This window comes from Sus scrofa, chromosome 1 (assembly GCF_000003025.6).
Source record: "Sus scrofa isolate TJ Tabasco breed Duroc chromosome 1, Sscrofa11.1, whole genome shotgun sequence".
Lineage (NCBI taxonomy): Eukaryota > Metazoa > Chordata > Mammalia > Artiodactyla > Suidae > Sus > Sus scrofa.
In genome coordinates, this window is record NC_010443.5 from 44507031 (window position 1) to 44528652 (window position 21622).

Consider the following 21622-nt stretch of genomic DNA (forward strand, 5'->3'; position numbering starts at 1 on the left):
TGTAAGCTGGGAGCTGCAGCTCCAATTCATCTCCTAGCCTGGGAATTTCCATGTGTCATGGGTGTGGCCCTAAAAGAAAAAAAAAATTTTTTTTTAACATACTTTAACCGAAACTAGTTTAAGCAAGTGTTTCTTTTTCTCACAGAAGGTGACTTTGGTGCAGTACTGTGTCAGATCAGAGCCAGCACACCTGAAATTCTCTCAGCTTTGCACATGTGTGGTATCTTATGGTCCCAACTTGGTTGCCAAAGAATCAGGCATCCTATCTTCATTCAGGTCATGGAGAGGAGGATGGATAGTGTTAGATGTATATGTTCAGGAAAGTAAATGTTCTTCACACATCTCTCTCCCTCTCAGCAGTTTTCCCCTTAATCTCATTGACCAGAGCTGAGTTATGTGACCACCCCTGTTTGCAAGCCAGGCTGGAAAATTGGAGAACACTGTTTTCATGATGAGAGTGGATATTACAAAAGAAAACAAAGGTTGTCTCCATTAACCCACTGAGCTCAGAGAGACGACTGCTGTGCTGACTCTTGGCTTGTTTTTATGTTGCACAGACATTGAAGAAGGGCTCTACAGACCAGGAGAAGATTGAATTCCTGAAGGAGGCACATCTAATGAGGTATCAGGGCAGCTCTGAAATAATTTTCCCTTGGTATGGGTAGGATGCTTTTACATCTGATTGGTAGATTTTTTTTTTGGGGGGGAAGAGTTCTTTTTTTTTATATTTTTAAAATTGTTATTTAACATTCAAAATGACCTGACATAACAGATCATGTCCAAAACAGACATGACTGAAGTTTAACGGGAAAAATACCTGGGATGACAAATATTCTATAAAAGTCAGGCTTCTGAGCCTGGGCACAGGCAGTCCTCAGGCAAAAGGTATTCCTTTCTTTTTCCTTCAGTAAGAAGCATATTTTGCAAGGGATTTCTGAAGCTGTTCAGCTTTAAACATGCTTATGTTTTTCTAAATGTGTGATAATGGGTCCAGTAGACAAAGCAGGGGGAGAGTTCTCTTAAGTATAGTGACATCAATGAAAACATCCCTGGTCTTGATAAACTTGTCTTCAAGGTTGCAGTCAGTTGATGGTCATGAAAACTACTCAAATACATCTTAATACACCTTGAGGCAGTGGTCGGTGGAGCCCCCAGTTGTGGGTTCTGATCATTATTAGATGGGGACTTATTTGCTTTGACCTCTTGAGAAAACAGTTGCAGCCAAACCTGTGTCTGAACTGTTCCACTGAAAGGGAGAGAGTATTTCATGCTTGTCATGATCAAAACCCATAATGTTTTAAAATATCTTTTGAAGAAAGATACTAGTTCAAATCACTTTTTCTTCCAAAACATAAAATACTTAATATAATGGTCACTTCTAAAACTCCCCCTATTCTGTCCACATGCCTTGGCCACTAGGGGTTGCAGTGTTACCTCTGCAAGGCAAGCACACAGCCCGCTTCTTGGAAAAAGAGGCTGTCATTTATCAGAGGGAAAAAAATCAAGGTTTTGCAGGAAACCAGAGATAAAGAATTGCTCTGCCCCATAAAGACCCTCACTGGGACTTTTGTCACTAATCATGTCATCCTGCCTGTCTCTTTCCATCTTTTAGCAAGTTTAATCATCCCAACATTCTGAAGCAGCTTGGAGTTTGTCTGCTGAACGAACCCCAGTACATCATCCTGGAATTAATGGAAGGAGGAGACCTTCTTACTTATTTGCGAAAAGCCCGGAGGACAACAGTAGGAAACAGGGTCCCTGGTGTTAGTTTTGTAATGCAGATGACCTGTGTTTTCCTCTTAATTTCTTATTTCAATAGGCTGATGGTTTTGGCTGATGGCAGAAACTGAGAAGACTTCTGTTGAAAAAATTCTTATATTTTCTTCACGTTGGATTAGTAAAACTCCAGCCCTGGGCTAATGTCTGGCATTTTCAGCCTTTCTTAGCCAGTTTTTAGCATCTAATGGAAAAATAGGTCCTTCCCTGCCAGAATCACGTTTTCTGGAGAACAGAGAGTGTGTGGAGTTTCTCGGTACATAATCTATCTGCCTGTCTGTCCCAAATGATACTTCCAATCCATATGTTTTTACTGAGTAGTCTTATGTGGCCCTTCCCAGTTGACATTTCTGTGTGGATTTTCACAGGTGTCTCAAACTTCTTTTGGCCAAAGCACAACTCTTGATTTCACGTGTTCTCCTTCATGCCATCCATCCAGTTCCTTACTTTCTCTTCCTACAACCATGCTAATAGGTCCTGTCGTTCTAGGGTCCTGCTTACAAAATGCAGCCCCTTCCATTTCTCTGTCTGCCCGATGCCTAAAGTAGTGCCCCACACAGGGTGGGCACTGCAAATACTGTGGAACATGTGGGAAATGAGGCCCTAGGTTTCGGCATCTGTGGAATCTGTGTTAGATCTCAGATGAGAAACACCTGAGACAAAGCAAGTGACTAAAATTTAAATCTGTAGTTTTAAAAATTACGGTTTTTATTCCTTTCGAAGTTTACGTTATATGGCTAAAAAACTGAACTCTGTGACAAGGAGTCCCATGCTCTCTCTGTCGCATCCCTACATTCTAGGCCTCTGCTTGGTCCTTCTGGGTTTGCCTCTGTGGCCCTAAACACTGCTTGTTTTGCTGCACAGTGAGGTTTCAACCTTGGGAGGAAATCTTCTGACTGGCTGCTGTGAGAGGCAAGGATTTAACCTCTTGCTCAGGTACCAGCCCAACCCCACCAGCTCTCCACAGAGACAAACATTGTTTCCCTGTCCTCTGACAGACATCCCAATTTGCAGGTAAATCAGCGCTGCAGATTTACATTACGGTAACAATCTTAATTGTTAAGTTACTTGAATACTATCATGGTGGGTTTTTTTCTTCAGTAGTTTAACAAATGCCTCTTTCCGCCCCCCCCCCATTTGCTGTTTTCCATTTCCCTAAAGTCTTTGAAGGAATTATAACCCTTTTCTCAACATGGTTAAATAAATCAGATATTCTACTTCTCACAGTTTTTTTCCCTCGGATACTTCCCTCCTGGAGTCAGTACAGGTGCCTGTCCTCTGGGCGTCCACAGAGCTGTCACCTAGGGGTTTCCTTCACATTTACCCCGATAATTTCCGTGATGGACCTTTGTTTCCTCAATTTCATGACTTCTCTGTTCTGTTTTAGAAAAGAGAAAGCACGCAAGGAAAAAAATCTTTTTTTTTTTTTTTTGAGAAAATGTTCTTTTTTTCTTCCCTCACACTTGTTTAATAATTTGGCTGATTTCGAGGTTGAAAATTTCTTTTCTTCAAAAATAAATCTCTACATCTTTGTTTTCCAGCTTCTACAGTTGCCTTTTAAAAGTCTTATGCCATTTTGATTCCTGGACATATGATAAGTGACCTGCTTTTTGGCCTCCTCTTGGAAAATTTTAGGAACTTCTTATCTGTGGTACTTTTTACTCATCTGGAAAATCACCCCTTTCAGTTCTGGGATTTTTTTCACATTATGTCTTTGGTAATAAAAAAAAAAACCCTCTTTGTTCCCTCTACTTCCTTGTTCTAGAAATCCTATTAGTTGGATAACAGTCAACCTGTTTTATCCTTTTATTTTTTAGCTGTTTTCGCCTATGTCCTACTTATTGTAATTTTGCTCTCAATTCTGGTATATTTCCTCAACTTTTTAATAGAATTTATTAATTTAATTTCCCACAGACTCATTCTTATATTTTGACTGCCTCTTAATATGTTATTCTCATTTTTCCATACATGCAAAATTTTCTTTCATCTTTCCTAGGACACTAATTATAATTTTTAAAAAGTGTTCATTTGCTTCCTGCATTGTCTTGACTTCCTTTTTTCCTCTTTGTTCTGGAATCTATTCATAATGTGAGAAGCTTTTCTCAATGTTTGGTAATTTGTGGCTTGTCTTCATATTTAATAGTAAGACCTAAGAAGCTGATGGGAGCCTATGTGTCTGTGGCAGCTTCCTTTTGGTTGTTAGGTGGGACCCTGCTGCTCTGTTGGGGTTCCCTAATAAGGACATCTGGATGCCTTCCTTGGTATATGCTAGTTTCCCCAGGGAGGAATCTGCTGGTCTCCTGCCTGGGCAATAAATGCCTGAGCTTCATTCAGAGGGGCGGGGAGAGACTGGAGCTCTCAGGGCTCAGAATGAAGATGTTCATTTCATTCCTTCTCCATTTTCAGCACAGTGCTTTAGTATGACTTGTATCTTTGAACTTGGAGATGTTCTGGTTCAGAGTGTGTGTATGGGGGGGGGCTGTTTGTGGGTTTTGCAGATGAAAACCTGCTGTGGTGGGGGCATCTAGGTTCTAGTTAGCCCTTAAAACAAACTTTTAAATATTCATCCTGCTTTCAGTCCTGCCCCTCACACTTGCATTCAGACATCTTTGCTCCCTCCAGTTCCGGAGTGTTTATGGTTAGTGTTTATAGTGAAAAACATCACTTGTCTCCCTGCCTGCAGGCAGCCAGCTTTCATTGGCTCTTCCAAATGACCACGCCTCCATCTGCTTTCCTTTCTCCAAAATGTTTCATTGTGCTCTATTCTCCTGACCTGTTTATCCTCATGAGATTATAACATTTCCTTTATAATGTCATTTGATTAAGGTTTGGGGAGAGAATGAAACTAAAATGCATAAATTCATTTCCCCATCTTTAACAAGAAAGTTTCTCTGTGGGTTTTTTGTTTGTTTGTGTTTGTTTTTGCTTTTGTTTTTTTGGAGGGTTAGAGAAGAGACAATGAAGATGGATTGAAAGAACTCATGGAGCTTCTTTTCCCAAATAATTCTTATTCAGCTGGCATCCCACTGGTTATAGTGACTGGTTCTCAAGAGCACCTCAGTTCTTCTGCTGCCTTTCCGCTGGCCACCCAGGCAGCTCCCATGGGTCACCCTCACCCAACCGTATAGACAGGGTGCCCTTAGGTGCTAAGTGCCAGAATTAAGGTGTGGGGCCCACAGCGGAGCACCTACATCCTAAGTTCATGTGGGGCCAGGGGTCTCTCCACAGAGATGCTCAGACTTGCCACAAGTATCCTTCTCACCATCTCTGCTCCGAGGATGTTTTGTTGGGTTGAGTGCATAAGAAATGACTGCAACTGGATTTATAAATCTTAGTCTAGTCCTTTATTTTCAGGACCTCGGCTTCTGCATCCATAAAGTGGAATATTGAATCAAAAACTTTCTCAGGCTCTTTTTAGCTTTGATATTCTAAGATTGTATTACGATAGAAAAACGTCAAAAAAACCTGTTCTATCAAAATAATGCAAATACATAGATAGCCCAATACAATTCAATTCATCATATTTTTCTGGGTGTTTATTTTACGACAGTGGAGGATGTGGCTCTTGTTTCAAGGACCTTGCCACCAGGTAGGGTAAGTCATATGGGAATAACTCATTTAGGCAGAGAGCAAGAAGGCCCACTAGAATGGAGTAGAGGAGATACTACTGAAGCACAGAGGAGAGATGTGGGAAGACTTCACAGGGGAGTCTTCTGTTTGGGACACAACCAAGGAGGGAAAGAGAACAGTTTCTGAAACTTACATCCATATGAGTTGTGGAAGGCTTTAAGGGAAGACAGAGATGGGGATTCAGTGTGTCTGAGGGGTTTGTTAAGAGATGAGAAGTGGTAGCCCAGGGTAGCATCTAGAGGAGGCCTGACAGGGTGATGATAGGTCCCAACAGGTTGTTACAGGGACTGTCAGGAGCAGGTTATAGTTAGAGATTGAGGCAGGTGGCATTCTGTAAATCTGTCAGCAGGGAACAGGGCACTAGCCACCGGAATGAAATTTAGGAGCAGGATTCTCTGCGAAGAACATCTTCATGAGTAGAGTAGGTTTTGCCAAGAGCAAAGCAGGGTCCCACTCACAGAGGAACTGGCTAACCAGCTGGGACATCAGCAGGGCCACAGACACAGGCCATGAGAGTGCGTCTGGTGGACTTGAACAGGGCTGCAAGGGATTGATTCTTGGGAGTAAGATGGAGTCTAGTTATCAGGTGTGGTTGGGAGGGACCATAGCAATGTTGAGTCCCAGAACATCAGGATTCTTCCTACGTTGAGGGCAAGACATGAGCTTGTCAGGGGAGGCAGAAGGAGCAACATTTAAAAGCACTCCTCTGTGAGGAACTGAGGGATTTCAGGGTTGTGGATCTTTGAGATGCTCGTTGAAGGATGTGGATAGAAATCAAGAATAAGGGAGGGCATTCCAGGAATGATAGCAGGAATAAGGTAAAGAAGTTGAGAAATGCAGAGCAGGTATAAAGAACTGCTAATGACCCAGTATGACCAAAGCACAGATTGTGATAGGAGAAACTATAGAAAATAAATGGATATAAAAAGAGGCTGGTGTGGCCTGTAGCTGCCATGGTGGCTATGTTCAGGAATCTATAATGGACTCTATGGACAGTGGGTCACAACAAAGTGAGCTAATCAAAGCATAGGAGGCTGGACACATGGGAAGTTGTGGAAGCGTCCGATAGGGATGACAAAGGCTTGGAATCGGGCAATTGCAGGGAAATGGTAAGGGACCGACAGTATATTCATATAGCCTCCAGGAAGGAACTTTGAATTTTTTCCATATGGTACTAATAAAAGCTTCAACTAACTTTTTTCTTTTTCTTTTTTTTTTTTCTAGGGCCGCTCCCACGGCATATGGAGTTTCCCAGGCTAGGGGTCCAATCGGAGCTGTAGCAACCAGCCTACGCCAGAGCCACAGCATCGTGGGATCCGAGCTGCGTCTGCAACCTACACCACAGCAATGCCGGATCCTTAACCCACTGAGCAAGGCCAGGGACTGAACCTGCAACCTCATGATTCCTAGTCAGATTTGTTAACCACTGCGCCATGATGGGAACTCCTCAACTAACTTTTTTCATGTATAAATCATTGCAGCCAGTCCAGGCTCAATTGTATGTTTGTGCTAGCTCTCTTAGATGAGAGGAGTAATCTGTGACCTTGAAATAGAGTATTGCTAACAGTTCCTATGGGGCTTATATGTAGGCCAAGCCCATTGTCATGACTGCCATTATAGTGAGACATTGGGCCAATAATTAAACTAGTTAGCACTGATTAAGCTATCATTATTACTACTGTTTATTAAGTGCCTATTATGTATCAGCCAGATTACATATCTTGAAGCCTACATAGTTGATATTATTTTTCCCATTTTATGTATGAGAAAGTTGGTCAGTGAATTAAGCAATGTGAGCAAGTCCACACAACTTTTAAGAGGTAGAACCAGGTTTCTTCTTTTTTTTCTTTTTATGGTCACATCTGTGGTACATGGAAGTTCTTGGGCTAGGGGTCAAATTAGAGGTGCAGCTGCAGGCCTACACTATAGCCATGGCAACACCAGATCCAAACTGCATCTGCAACCTATACCACAGCTTGTGGCAATGCGGGATCCTTAACCCACTGAGTGAGGCCAGGGATCGAACCTACATTCTCACAGAGACAACGTCAGGTCCTTAACCTGCTGAGCCACAACAGAAACTCCAGAACTGGGTTTTAAATATTGGCCTGTCTGACCTGACACCCTGAGATCTTTCTAATTAAGATTCTACATTGCCTCTGCTTACTAAAGACAGTCTTATTTATGTATATCTTGCTAGAAAGCATATATATTTATTTAGTTCTTTTCTTCCTTGTTTGCATTCTTATAACCATAAGTAAAAATTCCTTTAAAACTTATATTTATGTGTGTATATGCATATTTATGCAGCCAAAATATATATGTGTAATATATATGTGTATATATATGTATATGTGTGTATATATGTGTGTAATATATATATATGTGTATATATTTTGTGTAAACTGGAGAAGTGCCTGCAATTTTTCTTTTATTTCTTACAGTTTCATGGTCCTTTACTCACCTTGGTTGACCTTGTAGACCTGTGTGTAGATATTTCAAAAGGCTGTGTCTACTTGGAGCAGATGCACTTCATCCACAGGTATAGCAATATTCTGGATGCAAGGTTCTTATGAATATTGGCACAATAATCACCTGAGTTTAGGTAAAACACACAAGTTAATTAAGCATTTTCATTCCTTAAAAATAGCAATAATTTCTCTTAAAATCCTTCCTCTCTACATACCTGCTAGTGTTACCTGTCTGATCTCTGGATTTTTATTATTATTATTAGCAGTAGTATTAAATATGGCTTCTGCCATAGGGATCTGGCGGCTCGGAATTGCCTTGTCTCCGTGAAAGACTATACCAGTCCATCACGGATAGTGAAGATTGGGGACTTTGGACTTGCGAGGGACATCTATAAAAATGACTACTATAGAAAGAGAGGAGAAGGTCTGCTTCCCGTTCGGTGGATGGCTCCAGAAAGTTTGATGGATGGAATCTTCACTACTCAGTCTGATGTATGGTGAGCGTAATAGGACACACAGAACCATCCAATGTCAGAGCCAGAAGGGATCTTAAAAGGTCATATAGTCTAGTTTTTTATGTGAGAAAACGTAAGACTAGAGAGGTTAAGTGATTTACCTCAAGCTAAAGTGAAAGCTGGTGGTCAAGGGAGGCTATTGCTGGGTCTCAGCACTTTACACCCCTCCCTCCAATTAGTTTTGATCTTTTATCCTACTGGTGAGTATGACATAGCCTGTTACTCTTCAAAAGTGTAGAGGCTATGACTAATAGGAATTGGTACCTAATGTGTCCAAATGCCTACTATTTGGGGATGTTTGGTAATTAATTTGTAAGCAGACTTTAAATCATGTATCTCAAAAGGATTAAGACATTGGGGTAGGTTTGGAAATCTCTTTATTATTTGAATAGGACCCCCAATTTTTGCTTGTTGACCCCAAATTTTGATTAGAGCTTCTCAAAATGTAAAGACTTGCCTAATAACTTTTAAGCCAGACTGGACCTCTGCAAAATTGGGGATGAGATAAAATTGGCCTACAGTGTTGCCAGTTTTTATTCATGCCTTCCCTCTGCATGTTTACTAGCACACAAACGCAGAAAAAAAGGTGGAATGCTTTCTTGCTCACCCTAGTGTATTTGCATAATGAAGCTATGAAAGCCATAGGTAATAGAGGTTGGCCGTGCAGGTTCAGCCAGGGAGGAGGAGCAAAGCCTGCGTTTGTGTGTGTGTGTGTGTGTGTGTGTGTGTGTGTGTGTGTGTGTGTGTGTGTGTGTGTGTTCTCCACTAAGCCTTCCTATCAACTTTGAAGTGTTGCTAGTAGGCAGTTACATGTTCTACTTTTTCCTGGGGTCAACTTTTAAGTCTCCCATTTGTCTTTTATGGGGCCAATGATGCCAATCACAGAGTAGACTCTGATAGCCCCAGGAATAATTATGTTGGAAAAACTACTGTAAACATGATGTTTGTAATAAGTATAATTAAAGCAAATTCTTAAATATCCATAGGTCTTTTGGAATTCTGATTTGGGAAATTTTAACTCTTGGTCATCAACCTTATCCAGCTCATTCCAACCTTGATGTTTTAAATTATGTGCAAACAGGAGGGAGACTGGAGCCACCGAGAAATTGTCCTGATGATCTGTAAGTTAATTATGTTACCATAAGCACTCCTAAACCAAAAACACATGCACATGCAGTCTTATGCCTCACTGGTATGGATTTTAAAATTAAAACTGGAATCTATATATTTGTATATCCTATATAAAATATAAATTGATTGTGGCACTTAATTTACTAAATACATGATGGTTTCTTTTTATTTACTAAATACATGAGATATTTCACTTCAGAAGTAAAATATAGAACAGCACAATATCTTTATACTCTTGGATAAGTGAATTCCATTAAATAAATAAATGCTTTGTGTATATGTATGTATGTGTGAGTGTGTGTATAAGCACACGGTCATTTTACTTTGGAAGATCTGATTTGACTAACATCTTAACCTGCACATAAAAGGGTTCTATTAACAGGACTATATTGTTGAAAAGTTGGATTGCTTTTGTTGATCAAGCTGATATTGGGATATGGTACAATTAAAAATTATATCAATTGTTACCTATTTATGAACTTAACACGAAGTGACTAAGTATCAGTGACTCTATCAAATTGCTCCTGGCAACTATTGAATTCTAATAGATTTGTGATCCTCAGAACAGTAGGTGATTTTGATTGAATTATAAAGGAGAAACAAGCCAAGTTATTTTGCTGGGTAATAATTTACCTTCTTGTGAGCAGCCTTAGCAGAAGTATCAAGTTTTGACACTTTTTCTAAGAGGTGTTTTACCCAAGGAGTTTTTAAAAGGTCACATAATCAACAAGTCTAAACTCTGTTATGTGCATGATACCATGTTAAGGACTGTATGGAATACAGAGATGTTTAAATCAGGGCCATGGCTCTTTAGCATTCTCATAATATATTTTGAAAGAAAAGACACACCCGGAGCAGTTGGATAACAAGCCAACATGTAATAAAGTGCTAAACTGTGTGGTACAGACAAGTGCAAAAGGAATTAGCAGTATGCGGATACACACCATGGTTGTATTGCCTTGACTATGCCGTGTTATTTAGAGGATTATTTAGACCAGAGCCAAAAGATGATTAAGAACTGGGCATCTTGTTTGGATGTTCTACTGGTGAATGTTTTTGTATTATTTAAATCTTCCAGCTAGAAGATTTGAATCACTTTTTGTTTCTGATTTAGCTTTCATAGCCTCTGGGATATTTATAGAAAGATGAGTTTTACACATATCTGAACAAGTTTGGTGGCAGTGCCTAAAAGTTTGCTTCATGACCCTTTTGGGACAGATGGAAAAAATTTTATAAGTCAGGGGTAAGAAATTTGAAAACCTTTAGTCTAGGGTTGAGGGAAAAAAATCCTTAGAACACTTAAGTATTAAATACATTTTTTTTTTGTCTTTTGTCCTTTTTTTTTAGGGCCACACCCGAGGCATATGGAGGTTCCCAGGTTAGGGGTCTAATTGGAGCTGTAGCCACCAGCCTACGTCACAGCCACAGCAACGCCAGATCCGAGCCATGTCTGCGACCTACACCACAGCTCACTGCAATGCTGGATCCTGAACCCACTGAGCGAGGCCAGGGATTGAACCTGAAACCTCATGGTTCCTAGTCGGATTCATTTCCTCTGTGCCACAGTGGGAACTCCTTAAATACATTTTTATTAAATAGCAAGCTAATCATTGTTTTGCTTCTTTTATACATCTATTGAACACTCAGAAAAATTTCCCCAAATTTCAATTGCACGAAATTTTCCTTGTGTTGTTAGAATTTTATCTGGCGTATCTTCCCCTCTGGGAGTAATGTTCCTCATTATAATTATGCAAATTTTTTTGGATAGGCACTTTAGGAATCAATCACCGAGTTATAGATTTTTTTTTTTTTTGTCTTTTTGTTGTTGTTGTTGTTGCTATTTCTTGGGACGCTCCCGCGGCATATGGAGGTTCCCAGGCTAGGGGTCGAATCGGAGCTGTAGCCACAGGCCTACGTCAGAGCCACAGCAACTCAGGATCCGAGCCGCGTCTGCAACCTACACCACAGCTCATGGCAACGCCGGATCGTCAACCCACTGAGCAAGGGCAGGGACCGAACCCGCAACCCCATGGTTCCCAGTCGGATTCGTTAACCACTGCGCCACGACGGGAACTCCCGAGTTATAGATTTTTGATGGTGTATTCATTTATTTTCTTTGGGGAGGAGGGAGCTGGATAATTAATTGCCCTATTGTGGAGCAGAAAAATGCAGGTACATTGAACTTTGGTCTATCCAAATGTATCCAAAATTCAACTAGAAGGAAAAGGAAGAAAGAGTGCTAGTACCAGAAAAATATTCCTGATTATAAATGGAAAAGGATAGTATTCTGTGTAATTATTCAGTTGGATACATTATTGCTCAAATTTTATAAAGTTTCCTGGAAGCCAAAATTTCCATTGCTGGTGTTGAAGTTCATTTGAATGTCAGTAATTAAAAAGTAAACAATGCTGTAAGCCCTTCAAGGACTGCATGCTCCTCAGCCCAAGGAAGGGTTAACGATCCATGGCTAACCAGGGAGACAAGCTGTGCTAAGGAAGTGGAGCCTCAGCGATGCCATTCAATCTGGCCCTGGCCTTAAGTTGTCATGATAAAGATTAACTACTCTCCTTAGAGTACAGAGGGAACTGATTTTTATTTGAAGCAGTTCTCTGAGATCACAGGCCCAGCTTAGAGGGTTGAAAGTCTGTGCTGAGCCAGGCTATACCTTCTATTCACTGCATAAATACTCAGCACCTGGATGCACTCTGGGTCAGGTGAGCCCATAGGTGGCTACACTGTGCTCAGCTATTAATGGAATGTGAGGTTCAGAGCATTCCTGCCCTTCTTTCCATAGCCCAGTCCTCAGCATTCTCTTCAGCTTTCACAACAACCACAGCACTCTCGGAATAAATGGGATCAAAAGGCAATCTACATCAAGGGAGAGCTCTTTGGGGTTCTCTGACACAGAGAGCACAGGGGCTCTGGAGAGTCTCTCAAATGTAGGAGGACACAATGGGAGAACATTGAGGCTCACCATCTTATTTTTACACGATAAAAACACCGAGATGAGAATTGGGTCTTTCTGGGACTGGGTGTAATGAATAAGGGTGTTCTCAAAATCTGCATGTTAGGTGCTTTGCTTAAATATCCATAGAAACTCATCCCCTCCATACTGAAAGATGCCGTGGAGTTTTCATTTCTTGAATTTCAATTGCCTTATGAATCCAAGGACTTACTCCTAGAGATGAATAATGAACATGGCTAATGAGTCTTGTACTATTTTGAAAAAAACTGAAGCAAAGAGTAGTAAAGGGTTGGCATGGTGATGGGAGAATTTGAACCAGAACACTTAGCTCAATGAGCTATTTCAAGTATAACGAGTGAGTATCTGTTTAGAGGTAGAACAACCAGCCCAGGTAAATTTTAACTAAAAGCGAAGGACCTGTCAGTTTATTTAAAGTAATGTGGTTGAATATTTGTAACATAACTTTGTACAAGTATTTAGTGCATGATATTGAATAGTGACAAGTGTGTATTTATAAGGAAAGGCCCCTATGCCAAAAATAGAGAGTTGTTATTAATTTAGTCTGTATTTGTAAGGAAAGGCCCCTATGCCAAAGATAGAGAGTTGTTATTAATTTACCTGGAAGATGTAAAAAATGCATTTTTTAAGACTGATAAAATTTTAGAAGCCTAGTCATTTATTCCATTACCAGTTTAACGCTGTTTAAGAACACAATTCCTATTCTTTACCTTTAAATGACTGTTGCTTTACAGAACTCCTCTTTTATTAATCAGGGACAATTCCTTGCTTATTTGTACTTGGATAGTGGGAGATAAAGCTTTTCTATACCATCAGATCATATATTTTTACCATCAGATCATATATTTTTGCCATCAGAGAATTAAGAGTAAAGATTGGATTCAATGTAAATTAAAGCCTCAATAGATGAAAAATTAAGAGTATCTGTTTAAATAACCTGTAGAGGTTAAACAAGATGCTCAACTTTTGGAGAGAAATGTAAGCAGGTGAGGTGCAGAGTGGTGAAGGGGCAGTTGTACAGACCGTTTCTCTCTCCTCCCTCCCTCTTCCTCTTCCTTTTTTTTTTTCTTTCTTCTCTCCTAAACCATCTCCATTAAGTGTCTTGAATACTTCATAGAATGAGGTGAGTTATAAATTAATAACCTAAACACCTCATGATTTAGAGATTTTGTCTATTCTTTGACAATGTCTTGGAACCACAACTTTAGTTTCAGAAGGGATAGGCTTCCTGTGGCAAATTTTACTTTCTCCTCTCACCTCTTAGGACAGCCCTTAGGTTGGTCATCAAGATTGTACTTAATTATTGATTTAAATTGAATATCAGTTACATGATATTATTTCAAAGTCTAATCATCCTTGAGTTCTTTCTATCATTTGTTTCTAAATGCCACAGGTTATAAAGAAATATCTCAAGTGAAGGATTAGGTTCTTGGTGATGATTCTGATCTTTAAAAAAATGGAGCCAAGTTTGGCTCTCTGTATCCAGAATGTAAATTCCTTGTGTATATGAAAAGTCATCAGATCAATACTGAAAAATAGACCAATATTAGATTTTTCCATGATACCCTGATATTGACTATTGACTCTGACCTGAGATTCTTGTCAAGAAATGAAAGAGATGGAAGTGGATTTTGCATGCCAGATTACTATGGAATGGAGATTGTAAATACATATACCTATGATGATTTCTGGGTCACTGTCACCTAGTGATTGAGTATTTTCTTACTCTAGCTCAATTATCATTGCCTTGGTCCAAACCACCACCATTATCTCTCACCTAGTCTTCTTTAATTACTTCCTTGCTTCCGCCTTGCCCTTCTACAATCCATTCTCCCCATATATCAGCTAAAGTCACCCTTTAAAAATGGAAAGATCATGCCCTATTAAAAACCTTCAATAGCTCCCCATTGTAGTGACATAAAATCCAACTCCTAGCCTGGTCTTTGAGACCTGCATGATCTCGCCTTCCTCTTCTGACCTCATCTCTCATTCTCTTACTCTCAATAACTGCTCTACAGTCACACTGGCTTTCTTTCACATTCTAAAATGTGCCAAGCTTTGTCCAAATTTAGGAATTTACATATGCTTTTCTCTTTTCTAATGTGTTCCCTGACTCCCCACCGAGTTCTCATGACTAGCATCTTATTTTCCTACAATGTTCTCTGGCTTAAATGTTACCTCTGCGGAGTATCCCTGTATGAGCAACTTGCCCAAAATGTTTCATCTCTAATGAGAGCACACATTTGTTTTCTTCAGTACTTTTTTATAGAACTTATAATTGGTAATTGTATATTTGTTGATATAGTACTACTACTAATAATAATTAACTACTAAATAATTAATAATAATCTGCCTTAGAGTTCCAGAAAGTAAAAAAAATAAAATAAAAAATAAAAGAAAGCACGTACCTGACCTTTTAGTAGTCAGTAGACATGGAAAGCTTGGAGGAGAGAGATGGTTATCTAGATCCTTTAGCTCCTTGTTAGTATGCTAAATGCCAGATTTGAGCGACTAAACCAACATTGGTATAATCTAAAAGAGGAACTGAGTAAAAACCCCACTCCTTCTGAGCCCCATGGAAATGTAGGAAGAAGAGACCTTGACAGATAGAGGTGGGAGGGTGAAGATGTTGGATATTTAGGTCCCGAGATGTCTGTAGGCTTCAGTTGGATTGGATGTGGGTGACATCAACTGCCCACTCCTCCCAGTTTGGGAGGATGGCCTGGAGGTCACTGAGTAGGGGATCTCCCACATTGACATGGAGACTCAGCATCTTGGACAGGGTCGAACAGCCACGTCCAGACAGAGAACGTATAGTTAGCACTTGCAGGCCTCCTTTGTTTCCCATGTAATGTGAACGTGTTGTTGAAAGCTACAGATTTGACCAAGGAGCATCCTGTGGGCATATGACAGGAATAGGAATGGATTCCCTGAGCCCTGTAAGCAGATATAGGACATGCTATAGTGTCAGAGAAGCCTGCAGCTAGAGACAGAAAAGGGAGGACCAGTGCAGTGGGGAGAGCCAGAGGAACAGGTAGAGATCATAGGCTGCAGATTTCAGCCTACGCCCACAGGATGCATCAGACCAGACCCTCCTTGTGGAATGGCTCATCATTCCACTCTGAGACTAGAGAAGGCCTGGAGGGTGCAGTGGAGTCCAAAGGATCCTTCACTGTGCCACTATAGGTCACCTAAGACTTTTACTTAAAGCCTGACACTATCTTGGAAAGGAAGGCAGAGAGAGTAGGAATAGCCTAAGAATAAGAGAGACTGAGTTATTATCCAGAGAAGACAGAATTTTTGAAAAGGATGTTTTCAAATATTGGAATGAACTAGGTTATAAAGGGTATTATAATAAATGGAGTTAATTTTCTCCTGCTAGGTGAGGCTCTGAGAATTAGTTACAGAAATATAAAAGAGATACATTTTTCACTCCTGCTCCTATGAATTATAGTGGATAAACTGTGTCACCCTTTTTTTGGGGGGGGGGCACATTTGTGGATTATGGAAGTTCAGGGCCAGGGACTGAATCCAAGTCAGAGTCAGAGCTTTGACCTATGCCACAGCTGCAGGGATCAAACCAGCACCTCCACAGAATAACAAGCCAACTCATTAACCTACTGCACCACAGTGGGGACTCCTGTCCCTCTCTTAAATTTACTATGTATACCTTATGAGGATAGGAACCATATTACCACATCTCTAGCTCTTGACAGGCTGCTTGTATATAATAAATGTCCAACAAATCTTTGCTGAATGAATGAATGAACATTAATTGATTATTGTGCAGACATTTCTTAGACAACTATTAAAGAAAAGATAATGTTTAATCAACCAGCTATTTATGTCTAGGGGAACTAGGTCTTTTAATTAAGCTGACAGTGTAATGAAGAATAAAAGCATTAGAATTAAATCTCATTTCTGCCTCTAGTTCTGTGTGGCTTGGAGTACAACTTAGATTTTGTTTCACATATCATTGTATGAATTTAAAATTTAATCTCAGCTTATTCAATAATTTTTACAGCTGTTAGTTCCCTTATGGCTTCTATAAACATTTTCCAGCCATCTATTTATCTCTCTATTTATTTGGATTAATTGTTAAAATAAATGTCAATTGCTTAAAGGGAAGATGTTTCTAATAATGGTATCAATATTGTCAGCCACTTTTTTTTTAGCTGTGCCCATGGCATGCAGAGGTTCTTAGGTCAGGGATTGAACCTGAGTCACAGTGGTGACAATGTCAAGCTCTTAACTGCTAGGCCACCAGGAAACTCCCCAGCCACTATTAAATAGGAAACAAAAGCTTTTGTTCTAGTTCAGTTTTTTAATTATGGAAAACTGGCAATAACTCAAATTATTTTCCTTCTGAAATAACTTTTCCTGGGTTATCAGTAAGGGTTTCCTAATGATAGCCAATTGCCATTTACTTTCCTGTCTTTACCCACATACACAGGTGGAATTTAATGACCCAGTGCTGGGCTCAAGAACCTGACCAAAGACCTACTTTCCATAAAATTCAAGACCAGCTCCAATTATTCAGAAATTTTTCTTTAAATAGTATTTCTCAATGCAGAGAAGAAGCAAGTCCCAGTGGAGTCATAAATGAAGGTTTTGAAGGTAAGTTTGACTCTTCTTTAGAACGTTTGGGTTTTTTCTTCAGTGTAACTAAACAAGGTTAAAATGGGATGTACTTGGAAGACATGGAAGAATAATATACTGGCATCATCCTCATAATTAAGCATTTATCGCATTCTTCTTTGAAAATAATTTTGATTTATTCACTAAATTAAAAAAGAATAATGATATGGCCCTTGGATTTATAATCTAAGATAGTAAAGAGGAGAATTAACATGTTAGACTATTTTCATGAGGCCTGTTCTCTCTGCCCTCCACCCCTCGTGCCAGTTTGGACCCAAGCGCAGAGTTAATTATAGTTGATGGTACATTATCATCATTGGTCTATGCAGGGCTTCTCTTTAATTTTGTTTGTTTAGTCCCTTTATCTCCATATTCCTCTCCTGTTCTAGTTCCTCTATCCACTTGGCAGGCAGCCATTCTAACGCATTTAATGTGTATCTTTTAATTCATGTGTTTTCCTGCAAAATGTGTATTGTATGCATGGATACTGTCATGCTATGTAATGCTTCTTTTCTTTCTTTTTTCATTAAGTACTGTGTTTTTAAGAGCCGTCCATGTTGCTATGTATATATCTAATCCGTTGCTTCAAACTGCTATTTAGTTTGCTATGATTATTGTAGTGTGTTATGCTTTGCTAAGGTCTAGTGTGATTCCACTTCAGTGTTTTGGTATTAAAACACAGTAGTCACTTAATTCATTTCCAAAATCAGATTCACAATGCATTTGCCTAATTGGCTGCAGAAAAATAAATTTTAAAATGATCCTTTCCAGATGCTCTTGAACTCTATCCTATTAATAAAGTCCACAGGACCCTTGTTTTCTTTCAAATGCAAACATTCTTGCTTAGAAATAAACCTGGCAAGATATACCGTGACTCAGAATCCTCAGAAATCAAGCCTCTTGGTCTCTGCAGTGATTGATTATACAATGGCTGATGGTTGTTCTGGAGTCATCTCTCTACAGTGAGACCTTCACCTTGAGTGATGTATTTGACTAATAATAACAGAGAAAAATAAGAAGCCCAAGGATGAATATCTGCTTGTCTTGTTTACTGTTTCTTCTGACTACACATTTTGAGTAACTTTGGATCCATGACATGAATGGAGATAAGACTATGACTGTGAAACTTCCTTAACATAAGCAGCTAAGTGAGATTGGGAAGGGCTGTGCTTGCTTTGAGCATGCTTCATAATCTCACATTGGCTCTACCTGCCTTCTCATAATAGAACTGAGCTGATTCTAGGAGTTATAACTGCAGGGCAACCCTATCCTTTTGGAGGGTTCTGTTCAAACACTTGCTGTGTGAAGATCACCCAGGTTAAGGAAAAACATACCTGTAAGACATTTTAGATACTATAAACCCCTTCTCACTTTCTGAATATTAATGTATTTCTCTGAATGAATTTTTGACAAAAATTTTTAAAAAGTATTTCAACAGATACCTATTGACTTTCATGCAAGGCACAGTGTTAAGCACCTGAATTTAATGTGTTCCACTGGGAAAGCTTTAAAGAAAAAGAAGAGGTAATATTATTTCTTTCCCTTTGGAAACTGGAGTCAGTTTCTTTAATTTTGTATATTACGTTTAATAGTTGGCGTTCCCGTCGTGGCTCATTGGTTAACGAATCCAACTAGGAACGATGAGGTTGCGGGTTCGGTCCCTGGCCTTGCTCGATGGGTTAAGGATCCGGTGTTGCCATGAGCTGTGGTGTAGGTTGCAGACGCGGCTCGGATCCTGCGCGCTGCTGTGGCTCTGGTGTAGGCTGATTGCTACAGCTCCCGCGGCATATGGAGTTTCCCAGGCTAGGGGTCCAATCCCAGTCTGGTGTAGGCCGGCAGCTACAGTTCTGATTCGACCCCTAGCCTGGGAACCTCCACCGTGCGTGCAGCCCCAGAAAAGACCAAAAAAAAAAAAAAATAATAATAGTGAGCTCTGCTTCTACGGGTGATTTTGAGAATTGTTCTTATTAAAGGACTGTCTCTATCCACAGGAAAGGCAGGTGTTACCTCTTCACTATTGAATAATACTGTTTTGCTCAAACCATTTTGAATCTGCCCCTGCTTAGCCTGGTTCTTACTGGTTGTAACTTTGCAAATGGAAACTTTACAGGAACCACAATCTGGGGTGGTTTGCCAGTAGTAGTAAAGTGAAATCTTTTGTTCCTCAGATAGACGAATGGCAGTAACTAGGTTGAGTTGATGGTGTAGATGTGTGAAAGACAAGCAGAACATGGTTTTGCTTACTGGACACTAAAAGCATGATTTTCTTATGAAATCACTACACTTATCTCTAGAAGGCAACACGTAACTACTAAGCCTCTGATTCAGATTTGCTTGTGAATATTCCTTTTTGTGGACTTTATGAAATTAAACAATCATCATCTTCTTAAAAGAATTTTTGTTATTTTACAATCAATCAAAAAATGACTCCTGATCCTCTCTGATTTTTCTTCTAACTTCTCTAGTAATTAAGCTCTGTAATGGCTCATGCTATATTATTTTTATAACTGTATTTAAAGGTCTTTATTATACATATATTTTATGTTTATTGCTTAAAAAATATATAAAAGTGACTGAGCAGAGTAAAAGGTCTCAACTTCCTCCCTGTCCTCACTCTCCAGTACTAGCCATTGTGTCATTTGATTATACACTTCACATATTTTATATGTATACACAACCAGTTATAGATAAATTCATTTGTGTTTGTTTGTATATGTACAAACTGGCTGGTAATCCAGAGGAACGAGTGGGATGTAGATTCTCTGGTCAGCTTTCCACCATTTTTTAAATTTATTTTTATTTATTTATTTATTTATTTATTTTTGTCTTTTTGTCTTTTGTTGTTGTTGCTATTTCTTGGGCCGTTCCCGCGGCATATGGAGGTTCCCAGGCTAGGGGTTGAATCGGAGCTGTAGCCACCGGCCCACTCCAGAGCCTCAGCAACACGGGATCCGAGCCGCGTCTGCAACCTACACCACAGCTCACGGCAACGCCGGATCGTTAACCCACTGAGCAAGGGCAGGGACTGAACCCGCAACCTCATGGTTCCTAGTTGGATTCGTTAACCACTGCGCCACGACGGGAACTCCCCACCATTTTTTTTTTAAACAAAAGAGCTTATATTTAAAGATTTGGTAAACAGATTATTTTAAACTATATCTGTTGCCAGAAGCCAGGAGAAATCCTGTGTTACCACTGAGAGGGAGTTCATGTTCTGTGGGAGTCCTGAGGAAGGATGCCAAAGCTACTCTGGGTGGTGGAGGGAGAGTCAATAAAAGACACTGAGAAGTTAACCCTAAACTGAGTTCTGCAGAGAGGTGAGAAAAAATTATCTGTGGATAGGAGCAGTATGTGGAAAGGCTGGGAATCATAGAGAAGAGGGTGTTCATAGAACTGCAGGCAGTTTATTACACATGAAGGTGGGAAATGGCAAGTGACAACACTGGAGGGATAATGGTCACACTAGTAAGGTGCGAAATGAGGGTAATTGAAAGGTGAAATAATGAAGGTGACAGCTGTAGATAAAAGGATATGGAAGCCAGACTTACCATAGGGGTAGATGCTATAGGACTTGGTATCTAACTGTGTGAAGGAGAGAGGGGAGACAGTGGTGAATCCCAGTGAATTGAGAGACTAGGTGAAAAGCAGTGCTCTTCTCAGAGATGGGGGATGTAGGAGGAGGAGCATCTTTGAACATGTTTGGTTTGAGCTGAGTGTGGGAGAAGTGAAGGCACCTAGTATTCAGTTGGAAGGTCTGCCCTGTAAACATAGGTAGTTAAGGTCAAGAGTGTAGATGAGGTCATTTAATTAAAGTGTATAGAATTAGAATAGAAGTGAACAGTAGGTGGGGCCCAAAAAGCAGCCAATGTATGAGGGACTGACAAAGAAAGGTGGTGGGCACTGAGAGACGCCTAAAGCAAAGAGGAAGATTGCCACAGAAATCCAAAGGAGGGAGGCTCATGGAGTTGGGCTGGTCAAGTGCTCAGAGGCAAAGAGTTCTTCAGGGTTGCAAGGATTTTACAGTTGAGTTGTGTTGTATTTTAAAATTCAACTCTTTGCTCACAGAAGTCTTTCCCTCCAAAGTATACAGACATTTTATAAAAAAATCACAAAGGCTGACTTATTGAGTGTTAGAAGGCCGGAGAGCTTAGCTTTACCTTAGGTTTTACTGGACATCTCCATGAACCCTTGAGAAAAACCTTTGTATCATATAACATTACCTAGTTCATCTATGACACTGAGGTAAGTACCAAACAATGCTTACAGTTCATATGGAGAAAAAAACCCTTTTTGCAAATGGTTTTTAATTGCAGTATTAGCTAATTTTATTTTAGCACTTTTTTATGTTCCTTGTACTATATGTGTACTATATGAGTGAACTCATTAAATCCTTACAACAGCCCTATGAAGTGAGCATTATGATATCACCATTTTACAGATGAAAAGACTGAGGCCTAGTAATTTGTACATGGTTATAC

The 21622-nt window shown here is 39.9% G+C and overlaps 1 protein-coding gene and 1 long non-coding RNA gene across 11 annotated transcripts in view; one reads left to right on the forward strand and one right to left on the reverse strand.

Moving 5' to 3' along the window:
- Positions 1–21622, forward strand: part of ROS1 (ROS proto-oncogene 1, receptor tyrosine kinase) — a 125908-nt gene that overhangs the window by 97154 nt on the left and 7132 nt on the right. For 6 of the 10 annotated variants that reach the window (XR_002343222.1, XM_021089102.1, XM_021089087.1 and 3 more), the window contains 6 exons: positions 558–622; positions 1613–1763; positions 7851–7948; positions 8171–8374; positions 9379–9513; positions 16960–17123. Coding sequence is in view for 9 of the 10 variants with exons in the window: in XM_021089102.1 (XP_020944761.1) it covers positions 558–622; positions 1613–1763; positions 7851–7948; positions 8171–8374; positions 9379–9513; positions 16960–17123 (817 nt within the window). In the remaining variant the exon portion in view is untranslated. The remainder of the gene's footprint in view (positions 1–557; positions 623–1612; positions 1764–7850; positions 7949–8170; positions 8375–9378; positions 9514–16959; positions 17124–21622) is intronic. The other 4 variants (XM_021089103.1, XM_021089108.1, XM_021089113.1 and 1 more) reach the window with 1 other exon arrangement.
- LOC110260270 overlaps positions 7871–21622 on the reverse strand; it is a 34224-nt gene continuing 20472 nt past the window's right edge. Inside the window, exon 2 of the long non-coding RNA XR_002343256.1 lies at positions 7871–8001. This is a non-coding gene — a long non-coding RNA (uncharacterized LOC110260270). The remainder of the gene's footprint in view (positions 8002–21622) is intronic.